General features: G+C 37.5%; 4 protein-coding genes across 6 annotated transcripts; 1 reads left to right on the top strand and 3 right to left on the bottom strand.

Moving 5' to 3' along the window:
* Nucleotides 1–187: 187 nt before the first annotated feature.
* LOC104764505 (heat shock protein 90-6, mitochondrial) lies at nt 188–4,898 on the bottom strand. Its single transcript, XM_010488045.3, has 20 exons — nt 4,615–4,898; nt 4,193–4,390; nt 4,037–4,110; nt 3,803–3,928; nt 3,615–3,708; nt 3,444–3,527; nt 3,199–3,342; nt 2,984–3,097; nt 2,806–2,865; nt 2,596–2,670; nt 2,409–2,513; nt 2,137–2,277; nt 1,947–2,039; nt 1,762–1,839; nt 1,394–1,648; nt 1,190–1,292; nt 921–1,095; nt 726–831; nt 547–636; nt 188–454 (listed from the first exon to the last, which is right to left on the bottom strand). Exons 1-20 carry the CDS (start codon nt 4,723–4,725, stop codon nt 278–280), a joined length of 2,403 nt encoding a protein of 800 aa, XP_010486347.2. The 5' UTR covers nt 4,726–4,898; the 3' UTR covers nt 188–277.
* Nucleotides 4,899–5,907: 1,009 nt separating this feature from the next.
* LOC104764503 (uncharacterized) lies at nt 5,908–7,805 on the bottom strand. 2 transcript variants are annotated; one of them, XM_010488044.3, is made up of 5 exons: nt 7,679–7,805; nt 7,520–7,576; nt 7,296–7,360; nt 6,346–6,538; nt 5,908–6,250 (listed from the first exon to the last, which is right to left on the bottom strand). In XM_010488044.3, the coding sequence occupies exons 3-5, from the start codon at nt 7,347–7,349 to the stop codon at nt 6,120–6,122; spliced, it is 378 nt and encodes a 125-aa protein (XP_010486346.1). In that variant the 5' UTR covers nt 7,350–7,360; nt 7,520–7,576; nt 7,679–7,805; the 3' UTR covers nt 5,908–6,119. The 2 variants fall into 2 exon arrangements, with proteins under 2 accessions (XP_010486346.1, XP_019096258.1); XM_019240713.2 differs by lacking the exons at nt 7,520–7,576; nt 7,679–7,805 and having other exon boundaries at nt 7,296–7,412.
* A 2,815-nt stretch (nt 7,806–10,620) lies between these two features.
* LOC104764502 (uncharacterized) lies at nt 10,621–12,901 on the bottom strand. The gene is made up of 8 exons (XM_010488043.3): nt 12,786–12,901; nt 12,474–12,605; nt 12,321–12,377; nt 12,135–12,227; nt 11,869–11,947; nt 11,660–11,784; nt 11,210–11,353; nt 10,621–11,103 (listed from the first exon to the last, which is right to left on the bottom strand). Exons 2-8 carry the CDS (start codon nt 12,597–12,599, stop codon nt 10,864–10,866), a joined length of 864 nt encoding a protein of 287 aa, XP_010486345.2. The 5' UTR covers nt 12,600–12,605; nt 12,786–12,901; the 3' UTR covers nt 10,621–10,863.
* LOC104764501 (transcriptional adapter ADA2a) lies at nt 12,879–16,312 on the top strand. Of its 2 annotated transcripts, XM_010488042.2 has the most exons (13): nt 12,879–13,100; nt 13,304–13,365; nt 13,493–13,674; nt 13,827–13,892; nt 13,998–14,123; nt 14,200–14,272; nt 14,370–14,430; nt 14,519–14,577; nt 14,740–14,790; nt 14,907–15,135; nt 15,227–15,437; nt 15,528–15,806; nt 15,910–16,312. In XM_010488042.2, the coding sequence occupies exons 1-13, from the start codon at nt 13,048–13,050 to the stop codon at nt 16,105–16,107; spliced, it is 1,650 nt and encodes a 549-aa protein (XP_010486344.2). In that variant the 5' UTR covers nt 12,879–13,047; the 3' UTR covers nt 16,108–16,312. The 2 variants fall into 2 exon arrangements, with proteins under 2 accessions (XP_010486344.2, XP_087358255.1); XM_087502129.1 differs by lacking the exons at nt 12,879–13,100; nt 13,304–13,365; nt 13,493–13,674; ... (2 more) ...; nt 14,200–14,272; nt 14,370–14,430 and having other exon boundaries at nt 14,721–14,790.
* The last annotated feature ends 3 nt before the right edge of the window (nt 16,313–16,315 follow it).

Here is a 16,315-nt window from a genome sequence, read left to right as displayed (position 1 = left end):
GTCCCAATTGTTTTAGACAGAAATCGAAAAAGATATTTTTTCTAAAAACACACTCCCAACTGAGGAGGTTAACGGTTATTAAATTATACCGACCAGGATCAACGTATACTAAACATTCTCAATCTCTTAAAACAACGAACAGAGATTATCATTGGCTCATATTGCCTTTTGTTTGCTCAATTTAGACTTTTTAGGATTCTACTTCTGCTGCTAGTTCTAATAAAAAGAAGAATTATGATGAGAATCATTGCGGGGGACATAAACGTTAGGCTTCTGTTCATTTCTTCCCATCCACTTCAACTGGTTCAACCACTTCAGCTTCGAAAGTATCTTCATTGTGAGAATGTGCCATCTCCTGTTGCTGTGGCTGCACCTCAGGGCTTGACCATTTCCCGGAAAGTGCTATACCCATCATCTCATATATCTTCCCACCGAGCTCTGCTGGATTCTCCGGCTGTAGTACATATTGAGAAACCACAACTACCAATCTTTACCCATTTCATTTCTAGAGACTAACAAAAAGAAAGATTTAGTGTAAATACTCACCGTGAACCCACTAGAAACTAGTGCTGCATCATACATAAGATCTATGGCTTTCATTGCATCTTCATCATTTGGGTTACTCTTGTAAGCAGCCTGCGCAGTGAAACATAAAACCAAGTCAACACTAAAAGGCGGCTATTAGATTTATAATGATAGCTAGTGATTATGAAGGGTGACTTCACATTTATGTTCTTGATAATCGAGTGGTCGGGATTGATCTCAAAAACTCTTCTCCCTTTCATGAACTCGAGGCTTGTTGTGTCACCAGCTGATTGTGCCTTCATTAGCCTGTCGAGATAAAGTATTCTGTGTTATTTAACCAGGAGAAAATAAGGGAGAAAGCAAGTCCTTACTTCGGAAAGTGGTTTAGATCCTACCTCTCCATATTGGCTGACCATCCAAATTTACCAGATACCAGAACACAAGGGGAAGAACTAAGACGGTTGGATATTTGAACATTGGCAACCTTATCACCCAATCGTTTCTTTATCCAATCACAAGTCTGCCCAAACTCCTTTTTCTCGGCCGCCTCTTTCTCCTCGTTCTTGTCTCCTGTCAGCACAAGATCATAGCCATAATTTGTTATTATACAATGAAGTGAGATTACCGGACCTGTTAAATCAAGGGAACTGCATCAAACACTTGCCTAGATCCAAGTCTTCCTTGCTGATATCTACAAAATCTTTGTCCTTGTAAGCTTTTAAGCTCTGTATGGCAACTTCGTCAATAGGTTCCACCAAAAATAGTACCTACGTTCACAAGACAAAGAAAAGCATGTCAATCACCTCTGAGCTAATAGGAATATTTGCAACAAAGAACAAAACGTGTCCCCATTCAGAAGAACACATACCTCAAGTCCCTTCTCAAGGATCTTCTCGAGAAAAGGTGCATTCTTCGCACTTGTAATGCTGTCGGAAGCAATGTAATATATAGCTTTCTGTTCAGGTTTCATGTTCTCAACATACTCATCCAAGCTGATCATGTCATTCTCACTCTGGGAGGAGAAAAATCGAAGCAGCGGAGCTATGCGCTTGTGGTTTTCACGGTCCTCTATGCACCCCAGTTTTAAGTGTTTGCCAAAATTATCCCAAAAATTCTCGTAGTCCTGCAAAAGTAAAAATATTGTCAGGAAAATCATCACCAGAACATAGCAGTGATTTTTAAAAGGGTAAATAAAACAAACGGTAAGCAAAGGGGAACAAGAGTACTCAAGCATACTTCTCTGTTTTCACTTAAGGATATGCCCAAAATCATATCAAAAGCTTTCCTCACGAGGCGTTTCTTCATTATCCGCACCTTGGAGACGCAATACAAAACCGTAAGCGTAAGATAACACTGCACTTATACAAAAACAGAACATATCTGAGAAAAGCTTTGCATAAGAATTGGATATTAGCACTTACAATGCGACTTTCTTGAAGAATTTCACGGGACACATTAAGTGGGAGATCATGCGAGTCCACAACACCTTTAACAAAGCTCAAGTACCGAGGAAACTGTCCACAAACACCGCAAAAGTTGTTATTAATATAAAATGAAAACCACAGGTTTCTGAAAAGAAATTTGCACCACACGAAAAGAAACTTTTCTCACCAGCTCCCCATCAAAGTCATCTGAGATGAAAACTCGTTTGACGTAGAGCCTTATGTTCTTTGTCTTTTGATTGACTATATCATCCTTCCCCGTTGGTGAGACAGGTGGCACGTAAAGGATAGACCTAAACTCGACCTCGCCCTAGAATAAGAGGATTGCCAATATAAGAATTTAAGAACATTATATTATTTTTGTGGATCGTGTTACAAAGCATAAATATTCGGTTGTTTAATGGAATTCTCCAACTCAACAGATGTTTCCCTCATAAGTACCTCTGTTGTGAAATGGGAAGATGCCAATGGGTCCAAATACTCATTGAAAGCTTTTCTGTAAAACTCATTGTATTCTTGTGTTGTCACCTCCTTAGGGTTTCGCAGCTGCAATAAATGAAATATACTGTTAAATCGATTCTATTTGCTGATTTAGAGTGCACGCAAAAATAATTCGAGCAGTCCTTACCCAAATTGGTTGTGTCTCATTCGTAAGCTCCCAATCCCAGTATCTCTCAACAACCTTCTTGGTCTTCTTCTTTTTCTGTTACAAGAAAAATAGTCACCAACTATAAGCCTACTATTTTTATACATCTAGCTATTCTCTGATGCATATTAAGATATTATCCTGCTGCTGATCAAGATAATTCTCAGAACAAGCAAAAAGAAACACGTATACCTCAGTTTGGTCATCTTGGTCATCTTTTTTTAACTCATTTGGATCATCTTCAACCTCAACCTGCAAAAGAGAGAACCAAATAGACAAAGCCAGGTAATAAGATAACTATATTAGTTGTATCTGAAAGAAAAGAACAAATATTTTAGTTTCAGATATCTGCCAATCCTGATGAGCATACCTCTTTTGTGATTCCTTTTTCCTGCCAGGTGTAAATAGGGAAAGAAACAAACTGAGAATAGTTTTTCACGAGCTTCTGAATCCGCTCAGGATCTGCAAAGTTTTTGGCATCTTGCTGTATTGTAAAAAAAGTAGAGAAAATTTAGGATGTCAGGTCTCATGAGGGAACAAATACTCGGGATTAAGCTACAAAGTAAGTGTCAAAGCAAAACAAACCTTAAGATGTAAAGTAATACGAGTTCCTCTAGGAATGAGAGATTGTGGATCTGTATCTTCCTGAATGGTAAAACTGCTTGAATTTGCTTCTCCTTCCCATACATATTGCTTATCCGACTTAGGGCTCTTGGTTGACACAATTACCTTCAAAATATATATGTATATATGTATTACACAATTGAGTTGGTGGGAAGGTGAGTATATCAATAAAAGTAACCTACAGACGTGACAACATAAGAACTTACCCGATCTGCAACCAAAAATGCTGAATAGAACCCCACACCAAATTGACCAATCAAATTGTTGTCACCACCCGCATCCTTGCTATCCTGAAATCATTACAACAATGCTTAGTTGATCCAGTGGTTCCATGAATATGTTTTGGGAAATAAGAGTATAAGAGAAATAAGTAAGACCTTCAAAGCCTTCATGAATTTGGCAGTTCCACTTTGTGCAATTGTCCCAAGACAGTCAACTAGTTCTTGCCGTGTCATACCAATACCAGAATCACTGACAAAGTGAAAAAAGAAAGCATATTAGTTATCTATTCGCAGTTGCTCAAAACAAAATTTACACATTCAAAGCAGAAAACAATAAGACCTACGTGAGAGTTATGATTCCATTCTCCTTATCTGCATAGATGCGTATATCAAGATTGGGAGTATCTTTTGCAATCTCGGAGTCAGTTACGCTCAAGTAACGCAGCTTATCCAGTGCATCGCTAGCATTGCTGTTGCACAACAAATCAAAGAATAATACAGATTACCAACAAACCAACTATGTGTCCACAACACAAATGACCATACAAAACGCAAAAGGATAAATAAATAAAGGTTACCTAATAAGCTCGCGAAGAAACACCTCCTTATTGCTGTATAAGCTGTTAACAATAAGGTCCATGAGGCGACTAACCTGCAGTTTATCCAAACATGAGTGACACACACAATTATGATCACAAAACAAGAAATCGAGAAGACACAAAGATCAGACGTACTTCAGCTTGATACTCGAATTTCACAGCCGGTGGAGGAGCCTGAGTGGAAGAATCTGAAGCTGCTGCACTGGTTTCATTCCGGTGTCCCATAAACCAATTGGTTTTCATGTTCAAATGAGCCAAGGACCTAGTAGATTGAGTACCATTGGTTAAGGATGATGAGTACCATCTCGATTCAGTGCCACTTCTCTTGACGCCCTAAAACAAGAAAAAGGAGGGGAACAGTAAGTAATCCAATCACACAGTGTAATTTAGAGATGATTTCTATTTTTGAGTGTGACATCTCTCAGGCTTTTGGGTACATTTACATTTATCATCCGATCATACGAAAGCCAATTAGCAACTAAATCGATCGAGACCCAATACTCAAAAAGTAAAAATCCCAAAAGCGTCGAAGAAATGAGGGGAACAGAAGTGAATACCGTGGCAGATGGGGAAGAGCGGGAGATGGAGGAAGCTGCGGCGGCAACACGGAAGCTTCGGTCACCGGCTCGTAGAAGGGTAGACACGGAACGCTTAGAGAGCCTAATCATAGTCGCAAACTTGGAGATTCGGAGGAGAAGAAAGGGATTGGGACGACTTCGATTTTGGTAGCAAGGCACTGAGATTGATGATGAGTTGCGAGATTGATGATGAGTTGCGAGATTAATTGGGTTTTAGTAGGGTTTTTAGGCCAAAGGGCGAAGCTTCTGGACTTGAAGGGCATTTTCGGTAATTAATTACCCGTCACTCTCTAAATCCTCTCCGTCCCTGCGAGCGATTCCGGTTCAACCGTAATTCAGTAGTTGACCGGATTGATTCCGGTTCAACCGTAATTCAGTAGTTGACCGGATTGATTTCAGAGCTATTCAATTTAGCCGAACCGTTTTAAGTGAATTGGAGGTAAACAAAAGTGTCTGTTTTGGAAAATAGCTAGAAAGAAAAGACACCAGCATCCAAATGACAAACCAACAAAGACATGTACCAAAATCACAGCACTATTAAATCGCATCACGAAATGTGTTAGTACAAGAAATCCGACCAAAAATGTCATTAGTCCAGCTGCAGTGACATAGATCAACGGTTTGATTGGACATTACCAACAAAACTTCAATCAAAGTTGAAGTGATAACAAGTATGAAGTAGTTAGTTGTTTGAACATCTCTTTCGTTTTAGTAAGGGTATCGACGTATCGCCCATCTGCGATTCAATTAGCGGAAACGGAAAAGGAACACTTTTAAACATATGCATATTGCCATTTATGCACGATATTATGCATATACAGTAGACTGCTTGTATAAAAACATACCATCTGTTCTTCATTCGTCCTAAAGGATACTAAAAGTGCTAATATCCAAAGGGGAACATGTAATGAGCAAAATGCCAACGTCTCCATCTCATTTCTCGGAAAATCTGGACCAAGAGAATGTTTGAAATTTGAATACTATTTCGTTCCGTTTCCAAGAACAATATTAATGTTGATGCTATTTCTGAAAATGTTAACCACCGATGTCTACTGAATAAGTTTGTACCTATATACACTTTAGTGTCCAAAATCATTGCAACATGTTAATTTGTTGGGACATGTCCAAAATGTCATAAGTTTTGTTTCTTAATCTACTCTCGTTATCGCTTGGGTTTTCCACATTACATATAATTAAATTACTACTTTCGGATTACTCGCACTATTATCTGACTCTGTCACATAAATATTGCATAAGCCACAGTTAAGTATCTGAGAGCAAAGCTTTGTATACACCAAAATACAAAAACGCATAATTTTGTTTTCCCTTGCAAGATTTTACCAAGCCAAACAGCTTTTTTTGGCTTGAGTTTGTTTCTTCCTAGTGCATGTGCCACAAACAAACCCAAACCAAAGAAAAAAAAGAAAAATAAGAGGAGAAGAGAAGAGAGACAAGTACGTACATAAAACAGCCAAAGTTTAATGTCAAGATTCAAGCTTTAGAGATACAACACGAGACTGTCGGTTGCGTTTAGCTGCCTTAACAAAGACTACCGAGAGACAAGACGGTGCCCACCACGGCCGTCGGACTCTTTGCTCACCTTTCAAGCAAGCCACTGTCAAATAAAAATAAAAACACAGTTATTTCCTTAGTAAAGTTCATGCAGCGAGTAAAGCTGAGAGGAGGAAGAGAGGGAGAGAGAAAGAGAACCTTTAATCCTTCTGAGTTCTTTACAGAGGGTGATGAAGTCTCCCCACTTCATGTGATGCCTCCTTATGAAGTGAAGGATCTGTTCGGTTGTAAACACAGACATGCTTTCTAGATATTCTCCATTGACACCATTTTCTTTGAAAATCTGGCGGTAGCTCCCAAGGTTAATCTCCTCGAGCCAAGACCCGACATCCTGAAGAAAAAGAACTCCGCTTTACAAATGAGCAGGATATATATAATCCATAATAGCATCTGACCGAACAAAACCAATCAGCAACACCTAACCTCCCTCCAGCTTCTCTATATGAGTGGACTAACTCTATTTATCTATTGCAGAGCAACTTAAAAAAAACTATTATTCATATCAGGTAATCATCAGCTAATCTCCATCCAGCATTCACCCTTGAGGTAAAACTACTTACTGAGTATAATTTACATCATTAGCAAACACAGATCTCCAATGGACTAGGGGGACAAAAAAAAAAGACGTTGTGAAGTAAATGACCACTAAGTGGGACTTGAGTTTGGTCGATAGCTAGAGGTAACACAGTAATTGCAGGGATGTAATAGTAGCAATCAAAGGTGGAATTACACGATTAATGTGAGATTTGTTCTTGGAATAACCACCAGAATACAAACAAGAGCAATAAAACAGAAAAAAACAAAAGTATTGATGAATGAAGAAGTCCCCAGTAATTGGATCTCCAACAAACAAAAACATAGGCAAACATACCTGAGAATCAGATCAAATTGGATTGAATTCAGTAGTAAAAGGATAAAAATTGTGTTGAATTCAGATCAAAAATAGGCTGAATGAATAACAAGGAATCTGCAAGAACAGGTCTAATTGAAGTGGTGGCTCAATCAAAGAAACATGCCGAAATGAACTGATCATTCAAACAAATAAGAGGGGGGGAGTGGATAGAGAGAGAGAGAGAGAGATAAAAGACCTCAACAGTCCAGATGAAGAAATCAAGAGGCTCAGGAGGATGATCTCTGCTCATCCTAGTTTGCTCTGCACAAAAGTCCCAATACAATTCACCATAAAGCATTTTTTTTTTTGTTTTGGTAGTTGTTGTTTACACAGAGTGGGAATCAATTCGAGAAAAAAATCGAAATCATTTCTCAATTCTGATTGATGAAGAAGGAAATGAAAAGGGGGGAAAAGACCTACCGAAGCGACAGCTGTGTGTGAGAGAGAGAGAGATCCGAAATTTAAGCTCTCTTTGATCTGAGTGACAGAAAACAAAAAAAAAAAACCCAACTTTTGATTTTCTCGGGAAACCAACGGAGAGAGAGAGAGAGAGAGAAGAACGGGATTCAGCGAACTTACAGTGCAAAATGCGTGATTTTTGTTTGTCTAGGGTTCGAAGGAGAGCAAGAGAGAAGGAGAGAAGGAGAGGATGAGAGGGACAAATGGGTCCACGAAGTGAAAGTGTGCTTTTTTTTTTCTCTTTTTCTCTTTTGGCTCTTTTACTCTCTTTTTTCTAATTTACACACGCTCCTCTCCCGCCTCCACGCGCCACCGTCTCTTCCGTACCACGACCATTTTTAGTATATAATCTTTTTCTATTTTTCCTTTTTTTTTGGAAATATATATCTTCCTTTTTACACGTACGTATTATTTACCCACAAGATATAAAAGTTTAATCTCTTTCTAAGTTTACCAAACTCTCATATATAACTAGATTAGGACATTCCGACCTGCGGGTAAAAAAAAATTAATAAAAATATAAAGTAAATATTTTTAGTAAGTAAAAATTATCTATAAAACTAAATAGATATATTGAGGTGTTCAATGCGATATTTCGTGTAAAAAGTGTGACTCTACAGTTGAGACTATTAATCATGTTTTCTTTGAATGTCCTTGCTCGTGTGAAGTTTAGGATTTATCTCCGACTTCGGTCTCGTCAGAGAGTTTTCCATATGAGTCGGTGTACTCGAATTTGAATTTTGTTTTCTGGAGGGATGCCTCTCAATAGGGTAACCCTGATCAACTTCTTCAATTACCATGAATTTTATAGGCAATCTGGAAGGCCATAAATAAAAAAGTTTTTCAAGGTTTAGAGATCGAAGAGAATGATATAATTGCTCAGCTTTGGGCAATAAGTTAGACTGGGAAGAGGTGCTCTTTTTTACGGCTGTCATGTCAGCTCCATCTTTGTCTTCAAATGTTTAGGTTTCTTCACCTTGTTGTTAGATTGATGGTTCTTGAAAAGCAACCAATATGCATTCAGGATTGGGCTGGTGGTGTTGTGTTGGTGAGGAGCAAACCTTGCTGTTGGGGGACAAGTGTCTAAGACGAATCCCCTCCCCTGCATTCATGAGTTAGAAGCGTTGTTGTGGGCCATGAAACGGATACGTGTTGTAGGGATCCCATGTCAACATTTCGAGACTGATTGTGCTGAGTTATTCACTATGGTGCAGTCCCCTGAAAATTGACCGTCTTTCTCCAACCTGCTCGCTGGAGTCCTTCCCACTATTCTCCATCTCTTGGATCCCGCATGCGTCAAATATGAAGGCGGATTGTCTTACATGTGCTTCACGCTCTCTTATCTCTGAAGTTTCTTTTGTAAACCCCTTCCCTCCGGCTTAGACAACTAACCGAAGAACTTCCTTTTAACTTATTTTTTGGTTGAAAAAAAAGTAAATAGATACACTTATAGTTAAAGAAAATAGTTGTAGATGAGTTCAAAGTTATTAAAATAAAATTAAATTTAACAAAGAATATATATTTAATTTTCGTAAGTAAAAACAATGTATAAAAGTAAAGAGATAAACTTTTAGTTATTAAAAATAATTCTTTCTTTTTTATTGATATAATATAATAATGTATATCTATTTACAAATCTACTATCTACATTACCACTTAAAGTGTATTGGTACACAGAAATATATTTTACTCTTAAAATATATTTTTTAGTCTTTACTATTACCAACAAATTGTCTTTATGAACATATTAAATAACCTATTATATATCTCTTCACTTTAACATTTTTATAGTTACAAAAATACACACGTTAACCTTACATACTCGTATCTTATATATTATAATTGCAGTATTTTGAATAAATTATTTGATTGGTGAAAAAAATATGAGACAATTTTTTTTATTATTTTTTATTTTACTTCAACAATCTTTTTCTTTATGTAAAAGTGAGTATTTACATTTTTTAGAAACATTAATTAATTGTATAATTTTTACAATCATTTGTTTATCTTATATAAAAAGTAATCCTTTTTCTTGTAAAATTAGCAACTTAAAATTAAAATAAGTAAAAAATATTGTAATTTTGAATTTTATGATATATATATATAGAGTTTTCTTATAATGATCTTTTCTAAATTTTAAAGTTGTTTAAATTTTATAATTTTCGTATAATTGCCTTTTAATATTTTTTAACCTATTAAAAACAAAACTTTTGTTTTACATTTGGAAATTTACAACGGGTTTTTTTTAAAGATTTTAAATAAAATTAGGTTTTACTTTTTATATAAGATTTTATGGTAGGTGTTAAATTTTTACATTTAAAAAACAAAATTTTTAATAAATTTAGAATTGACATATGTCATCATCTAAATGATACAATTGACATTTGTCACGATCTTGTTAATGAGTAACTTTGACATCAAACTTTATATAATAAGATAATATAGCTTTTGACTCTTTTTTTTTTTCCAATAATGAAACAAAATTTGAGCTAGTGGACACTAACAATAAAGAGAAACAAATCATCATCTTCTTCAAACTACTATTTAGTACTATTGTTAGAAATCCATTTTAATTGTGACTAGACTAGAATAACGATTTAAAGGCAAAAATTGCAAATGTAAATAAGCTTAACTAGTTGAAAAATAAAAAGATACACTTTCATTCGTTTTATATTTGGAATCTCTCTTCTACATATTTTTTGCTCCTTTTCTTTTTGTTATGATAAACGACTTACCAAATTGACTTTGTCAGCTGTAAGTGTAACCAAAGAGTGAGTGAAACGAAGATATGAAGACGGGAAACAAATCGTTAAATTGGGAGTTTTGCATAAAAACAGTTGACTGTTTCCAAGTCATATTACAAAACCCAAAGTTGAGATACACGTGACCAACACTGCTCACACACACATTTGACCTTTGAGCTCAATCATGGACCACCAATCTTCTCTTCTTTCCAAGTCCATTCAATCTTCTGCTGACCTCATCTCATCTCTCTTTTCTCCTCCCAAAATATCACAAATCCTTTTGTAACTTGTTTTGTCTTTTCACTTTAAATAGAGAGATCCAAGAAACACAATGCATTCACAAGTAGTAAGTAGGAACTCCCTTCTTTTAACGAACGTGATAATGTTTACTACTATGGCAAAAAGATATAACACCTTTTCTAACACACAAGACAAAGCATGGGACACTAAACAGAGGAAAAAGGACTTTGATTAGCTAATCTGTTCTGACTTCATATAGATTTTCCACAGATACAAATATGATTTAATCCCTTGCAAACATGTTCAATATGAAACCCAAAGTCAAGATTCGTCTTCGCAGGTCTCTGCAGCTGAAATCTCTGAATCAAGTTTGCTCATTAGAGTCTCCGTCACATGCTTGGCCACAGAGATCATGTCAAGGATGACGCTCGGGTCTAAGCCACACCCGCCTCGTTTGGTTAACCCACATATATGGCCTACCCGGTTCACAGATATTGATACAGCTGAGCTCATCTGAGACTCCTCTTCTGCTGTTGCATCAACTATGTAATGCATTCCCACCTGGGAAAACCATGGATATGCATTTTTTACATGGATGGCACAAGACTAGTGAAATTTAACCTAAGGAGATGTCTATGTGAATCAAGAGATCTGAGATGTGATTTACTTTTGTTAACGTGACTATGACCGGAACACTGGAAGTGTCAAATTGTAGATACTCTTCGTCGCTTATGTCAATCTCTGGTTGCTCATCATCTGCTACTTCAGCTGAAACATTGACTTTTGGGATGGCCGTATTGGTTAAAGCAGCCTGCAGGAGCATTAGTCAACAAGTGCATTAAAGCATGCATTCAGCCTTGAGGAAAGATGGCTTTTGGGTTTATTAAACTATCAATTTGCAACATATCATAAAGCTACAAAACCACTTAATCCAAATAGATTGAACTAATCTACGATATTTTAATGAAAGACCTGCTCCCATTCTTTTTTCCTACATTCTGAGGCCTTTCCTTTCTCTTAATCCTGATTGATGTGTATTATTTACTCATTACCATTTGCAATTAAACCTGGGACTAAGGGTTAAGAGAGAAAACCAAACACATATCACAAGAATTACCTTAATAGCAGCACCCAGGGCATCCAATAGATTCCCATCTGAACTAATGACAAGGCCATCGATATAAAGGTCCCAGCAAACTTTTCCTTCTTTTATTAAAAGCGAAGATAAATTTATTCCAGCTCCTGTTACCAAAAATGAAGTGCCATAAACATTACAAACTGAAAGCGTAACAATGCACCACAGATAAAACGAACATGATTGCATACCTGCTCCACTTTTCCCACCCAGAAGACATCTTTGAAGAGCCAAAGCAAGCTCAGAAGACAACTCCTCACCTCCTCTCCCCTAAGCAACAATAAGGTCACAAAGAATTAGCCTCGTAGAGACCTTAGCAGCATTGAGTTTGGGAAATCCAAAGAAAAGCTCTGATATACAAAATCTCAGTTCAAATAGTAAGAGAAACACCAAGAGAACAGATGTGACAAGTGCTTGATAGAACCAAAACCAGGCAGTATCATAGAAAAAAGCTCACCCCAAATGTCGGTTCTGCTGTTGGACTGCAATCAATGAAAACTGCAACCTTTCCTTTATCGGGTTGGAGCGAACTTGGCCTCCCAATTTCAGCCTGCAATTGCACAATATTACTGGGTGACATTTACAATAGAACAGTAACACTTCCCCTGCAACAATGACAGTAGGGAACAAAGAAAGTACGCACCTTTACACTAGCAATCACATCGGTTCCACCTATCTTAACTCTCGCTGAACCATTAGCCTAGAGCCAACAAAAACAAGAGAAAGAAGCATATCTGTTTAAACAACTAGGAAGCAAAATTGAGAAGCAGAGGAGCTCTCTGAGATATACAGTTACCTGCGGAATTACACCAGTTTCAACATAGATAGGTCGGTAAGTCAATCTTTTGCGACCATCAGTTCGAAGATCTTGAGCAATCCCACCTTTAACAAAGTGTTGCTCCCCAATAGAAAGCCCCACCATTGATTACTACATAGAGATCAACACAACATCAGCTTCAGAAACCAATTAGATCAAATGCTGAAGTAGATATCTACCGGAATTATAAACTTCGAGGTTCACGGATTGATGCTAGGGTTTAAGAAACAGCTCAAATAAAAAAGTACACATCTTTAAACAGCACAATCAAAACCCATTAATCTTCTTTACCTTCCTGAGAATTCAATAGAAGACAGAGCACCCAGAAAATTCTCCGGCGAGTGTAGCGGCAACTTTGGATTGGTTAGGTTAAGAGACGCTACAAGGAAACTGACAACTGCCGTAGGGTTTAATGATGGCGTGAACATAATTATTGACACTTGGTAAGGGTAATTTAGTCTTTTACCGACTTATCATTTTCTTCCACAGCGTTTTAGCTCTCTTCTGGGTTTCTTCAATCTGCCGGGAAGAAGTGCGAAGCTTGGTGGTGCCGATGGGTCGTTCGAAACTAGCGTCTCGTCCTGCTGATGCAGACTTGAATCCCGGGTTCGTAATAAAGTTCCATTCTTTATCCGTTTTAGCTCGAAGTCTTCTAGGGGTTTCTCTTCTCAATTTCAATCTCTGGTATTCCAGTTAGCTGTGTTTGATTCTCCGAAACGGAGTTGATTTGGTACTTGTGGGTTCTTGGTTTTGATACTGCTTCAGTCTCTTGTCTTGATCCTAAATTTGGTGGATTTATGATGTTTCAGAAAATCGAAAAGGAAGAAGATATCCACGGGTTCCGATTATGCAGGAGCTTCAGTTTCCACCGGTATGTTTCCATGTACTGAGCAATGAGATATGCATTGATGTATTATCAAAGCTGCCTTTTTCCAAAAGTTGTCACATTTTTGGATGTTTCAATAAGTGCTTTACATTTACCAATACAAATGATGTAGGAGGTGAAGCTGGGAATGAGAGGAAAGCTGGCCTTTACTGTTGTAACTATTGCGATAAAGATCTGTCTGGTTTGGTTCGTTTCAAATGTGCTGTTTGTATGGACTTTGACCTTTGTGTCGAATGCTTTTCTGTCGGCGTTGAACTTAATCGCCACAAGAACAGTCATCCTTATCGGGTTATGGTTAGTTTCCAACTTCGAGCACTACTTTTGAATTTCAACCGAACGCTCTGTCAGATGAATAGTAGTAATTGGATAGGTATTGTGTTATAAACAAAGAAATTGTTCTGTGGTTGTTTTTCTGTTTGTGATGTATCTACCCTTTTCTGTGGCAGGACAATTTATCTTTTTCGCTTGTTACTTCTGATTGGAATGCCGATGAAGAGATACTCCTTCTTGAGGTAATTGTTAAACTGTTTCTAATCCCATTCTGTTTGTAATTTTACGCTCCTTTGTTTGGATAGAGGTTTTTAGCTGACTATTTGGATGTATATCTATGGTATTAGGCCATTGCGACATACGGGCTTGGGAATTGGAAAGAAGTTGCGGACCATGTTGGCAGTAAGACTAAGATAGAGTGTAGGGATCACTTCAATTCAGCATACATGCAATCACCGCTCTTTCCACTTCCGGTAAACACTGATGAAAACTAATGATTAGATAGTTGACCCTAGCTTTTTTATTTACTCAAAACTCCTCACTGTGTAGGACTTGTCCCATACAATTGGAAAGAGCAAAGAGGAGCTTCTTGCTATGAGTAAAGAGCATGATGTAAAAGCAGGTCAGCTTTGAATATATTAGTGGAGGTTGCCTTTCTGATTTTGAACTATTATATTGACCTAAGGAGGAAACTGAGCTCATTTTCTGTTTTTTCACAGAAATACCTGCACTTGCGAGGCTATCTCCGAAAGAAGAGTTACCTATGTTAGCTGAAATCAAGTATATACTTGTGTTTGTAACAATGATTTATCTACGTAGACAATGTTGAATGCTCTTTTTTTAAATCCTTTTCTGTTTCAATGGGCAGACACAAAGCTTCAGGGAAGGAAGATGCAATAGATCAACCTTTGACTGCCTTAGCTGGAGGTATGTGACACTTCTCATGAAATGCTTTTATCTATATAAAATTCTAGTTGTTTTTTGCTCTTTGATTTCTGGTTAAGAAGCAATCATCCGTCTTTCGTAATTGGACCTCATATATTATCTTGTCCTTGGTTCCAAATGTAAAGTAATGCTTTTATTGGACAGTCAAGAAGAAAGTCAATGTACCACAGGCTAAGGACATGACTAAGTTGGAAGGTATGTACATATTGGAACAAGTTGTATGCAAAGTGATAGTTGAAGGGAACAAATACTAAATGTACTTAAAACAGAAATGTAGAAACTAAAAGTAGTTATTGGCCCTTGTGTCTCAGCTGCAAAACAACAATCTGATAGGAGTGTGGGGGAGAAGAAACTGCGACTTCCTGGAGAGAAAGTTCCATTAGTAACAGAGTTATATGGCTACAATCTAAAGAGGGAAGAATTTGAGATCGAACATGACAACGATGCTGAGCAACTGCTCGTTGACATGGAATTTAAGGATTCTGACACGGATGCTGAGCGTGAACAGAAGTTGCAGGTTCTTCATATTTACTCGAAAAGGTACACTTGTTACAGGAACATACATTGTTAATCCGAATTTTTGTCGTAAGACAATGCTACAGCCAAGATTGTGCCTTGGCTTTGTTGGCAGGCTTGATGAGAGGAAGCGGAGGAAGGAATTCGTTCTGGAAAGAAACTTGTTGCACCCTGATCAATATGAGATGGGCCTTTCAGCAGAGGAGAAAAAAATATATAAAAGCTGTAAAGTCTTTGCGCGGTTCCACTCCAAAGAAGAGCACAAGGAACTGATTAAGGAAGTCATTGAGGAGCACCAAATTCTCAGAAGAATCCAGGATCTTCAGGTTTGATGCTTATAATATTACCAAACTTGAGAACTAATTACCAAGTCAATTAGGTGGGGACATTAAGTTGAGCTTTTGGTTCTGTTGTAGGAAGCTAGAACTGCCGGTTGCAAGACAGCTTCAGAAGCAAAGAGATTTATAGAAGAGAAGAGAAAGAAGGAAGCTGAAGAAAGTTTGCTGCTGCGACTAAACCACGGTGCACCAGGCAGTATAGCCGGCAAAACACTAAAAAGTCCAAGAGGGTTACCCAGAAATTTGCAGCCCTTTGGTTCTGACTCACTGTCAAAGGTCACGCCTCCAATAATATATAGTGGTTTGGACAATTGGGATGTTGATGGCCTCCTTGGGGCTGACTTGCTCTCTGAGATCGTAAGAACAATAATTTTCAAACTTGGTGTTTCTCATCTTATTTGTGTTTTTGTTGATTTCTTGATATTATTCCCATGATTTGAGAGATTGAAGCTGTGTGCAGGAAAAAAAGATGTGCAACGAGACCAGAATACTGCCTGTACACTATTTGAAGATGCTAGAAATCTTAACAAGCGAGATAAAGAAGGGGCAGATAAAGAAAAAGTCTGATGCTTATAGCTTCTTTAAAGTAGAGCCGAGTAAAGTAGACAGAGTATATGATATGCTGATTCAGAAGGGAATAGGTTTCGAGCCAACATGACTCATTAGCTTCATGGTCCCTAACATGTAATTCTCAAACATATTTTAGCCATGTACATATAAAGGAAGGTGATGCTGATTTTGGTTCCACATCTTGTTCTATGCTAGTTTTGACAGCTTGACAATGTCTGATTGTTATCTCCTTGAATTCAGATCTTGTTTTCTAGTTTTTTTTTACATAAACACAAGAAAAGCTTTTGATACAATGT

Source organism: Camelina sativa, chromosome 19 (assembly GCF_030686135.1).
Source record: "Camelina sativa cultivar CO46 ecotype springtype chromosome 19, ASM3068613v1".
In the NCBI taxonomy this organism is placed as follows: domain Eukaryota; kingdom Viridiplantae; phylum Streptophyta; class Magnoliopsida; order Brassicales; family Brassicaceae; genus Camelina; species Camelina sativa.
This window is presented reverse-complemented; position numbering and strand designations above follow the sequence as displayed.

Bases quoted from the DNA above. Each gene is read 5' to 3' on its own strand.
- LOC104764505 (XM_010488045.3), bottom strand. From the start codon at position 4,725: ATGATTAGGCTCTCTAAGCGTTCCGTGTCTACCCTTCTACGAGCCGGT. The intron at 3,343-3,443 runs GTAAGTTCTTAT...TATATTTTGAAG, and splicing joins CATTTTTGGTTGCAGATCGG to GTAATTGTGTCAACCAAGAG. The intron at 832-920 runs GTAGGATCTAAA...TTATCTCGACAG, and splicing joins TGGTCAGCCAATATGGAGAG to GCTAATGAAGGCACAATCAG.
- LOC104764503 (XM_019240713.2), bottom strand. From the start codon at position 7,397: ATGCTTTATGGTGAATTGTATTGGGACTTTTGTGCAGAGCAAACTAGG. The intron at 6,539-7,295 runs GTCTTTTATCTC...CTTTTTCTTCAG, and splicing joins TCTTCATCTGGACTGTTGAG to GATGTCGGGTCTTGGCTCGA. The intron at 6,251-6,345 runs GTTCTCTTTCTC...TTTATTTGACAG, and splicing joins AGAACTCAGAAGGATTAAAG to TGGCTTGCTTGAAAGGTGAG.
- LOC104764502 (XM_010488043.3), bottom strand. From the start codon at position 12,599: ATGGTGGGGCTTTCTATTGGGGAGCAACACTTTGTTAAAGGTGGGATT. The intron at 12,378-12,473 runs GTAACTGTATAT...TGTTGGCTCTAG, and splicing joins AAACTGGTGTAATTCCGCAG to GCTAATGGTTCAGCGAGAGT. The intron at 11,104-11,209 runs GTAAATCACATC...TGGTTTTCCCAG, and splicing joins TCATAGTCACGTTAACAAAA to GTGGGAATGCATTACATAGT.
- LOC104764501 (XM_010488042.2), top strand. From the start codon at position 13,048: ATGGGTCGTTCGAAACTAGCGTCTCGTCCTGCTGATGCAGACTTGAAT. The intron at 14,124-14,199 runs GTAAACACTGAT...CTCACTGTGTAG, and splicing joins CACCGCTCTTTCCACTTCCG to GACTTGTCCCATACAATTGG. The intron at 15,807-15,909 runs GTAAGAACAATA...AGCTGTGTGCAG, and splicing joins CTGACTTGCTCTCTGAGATC to GAAAAAAAGATGTGCAACGA.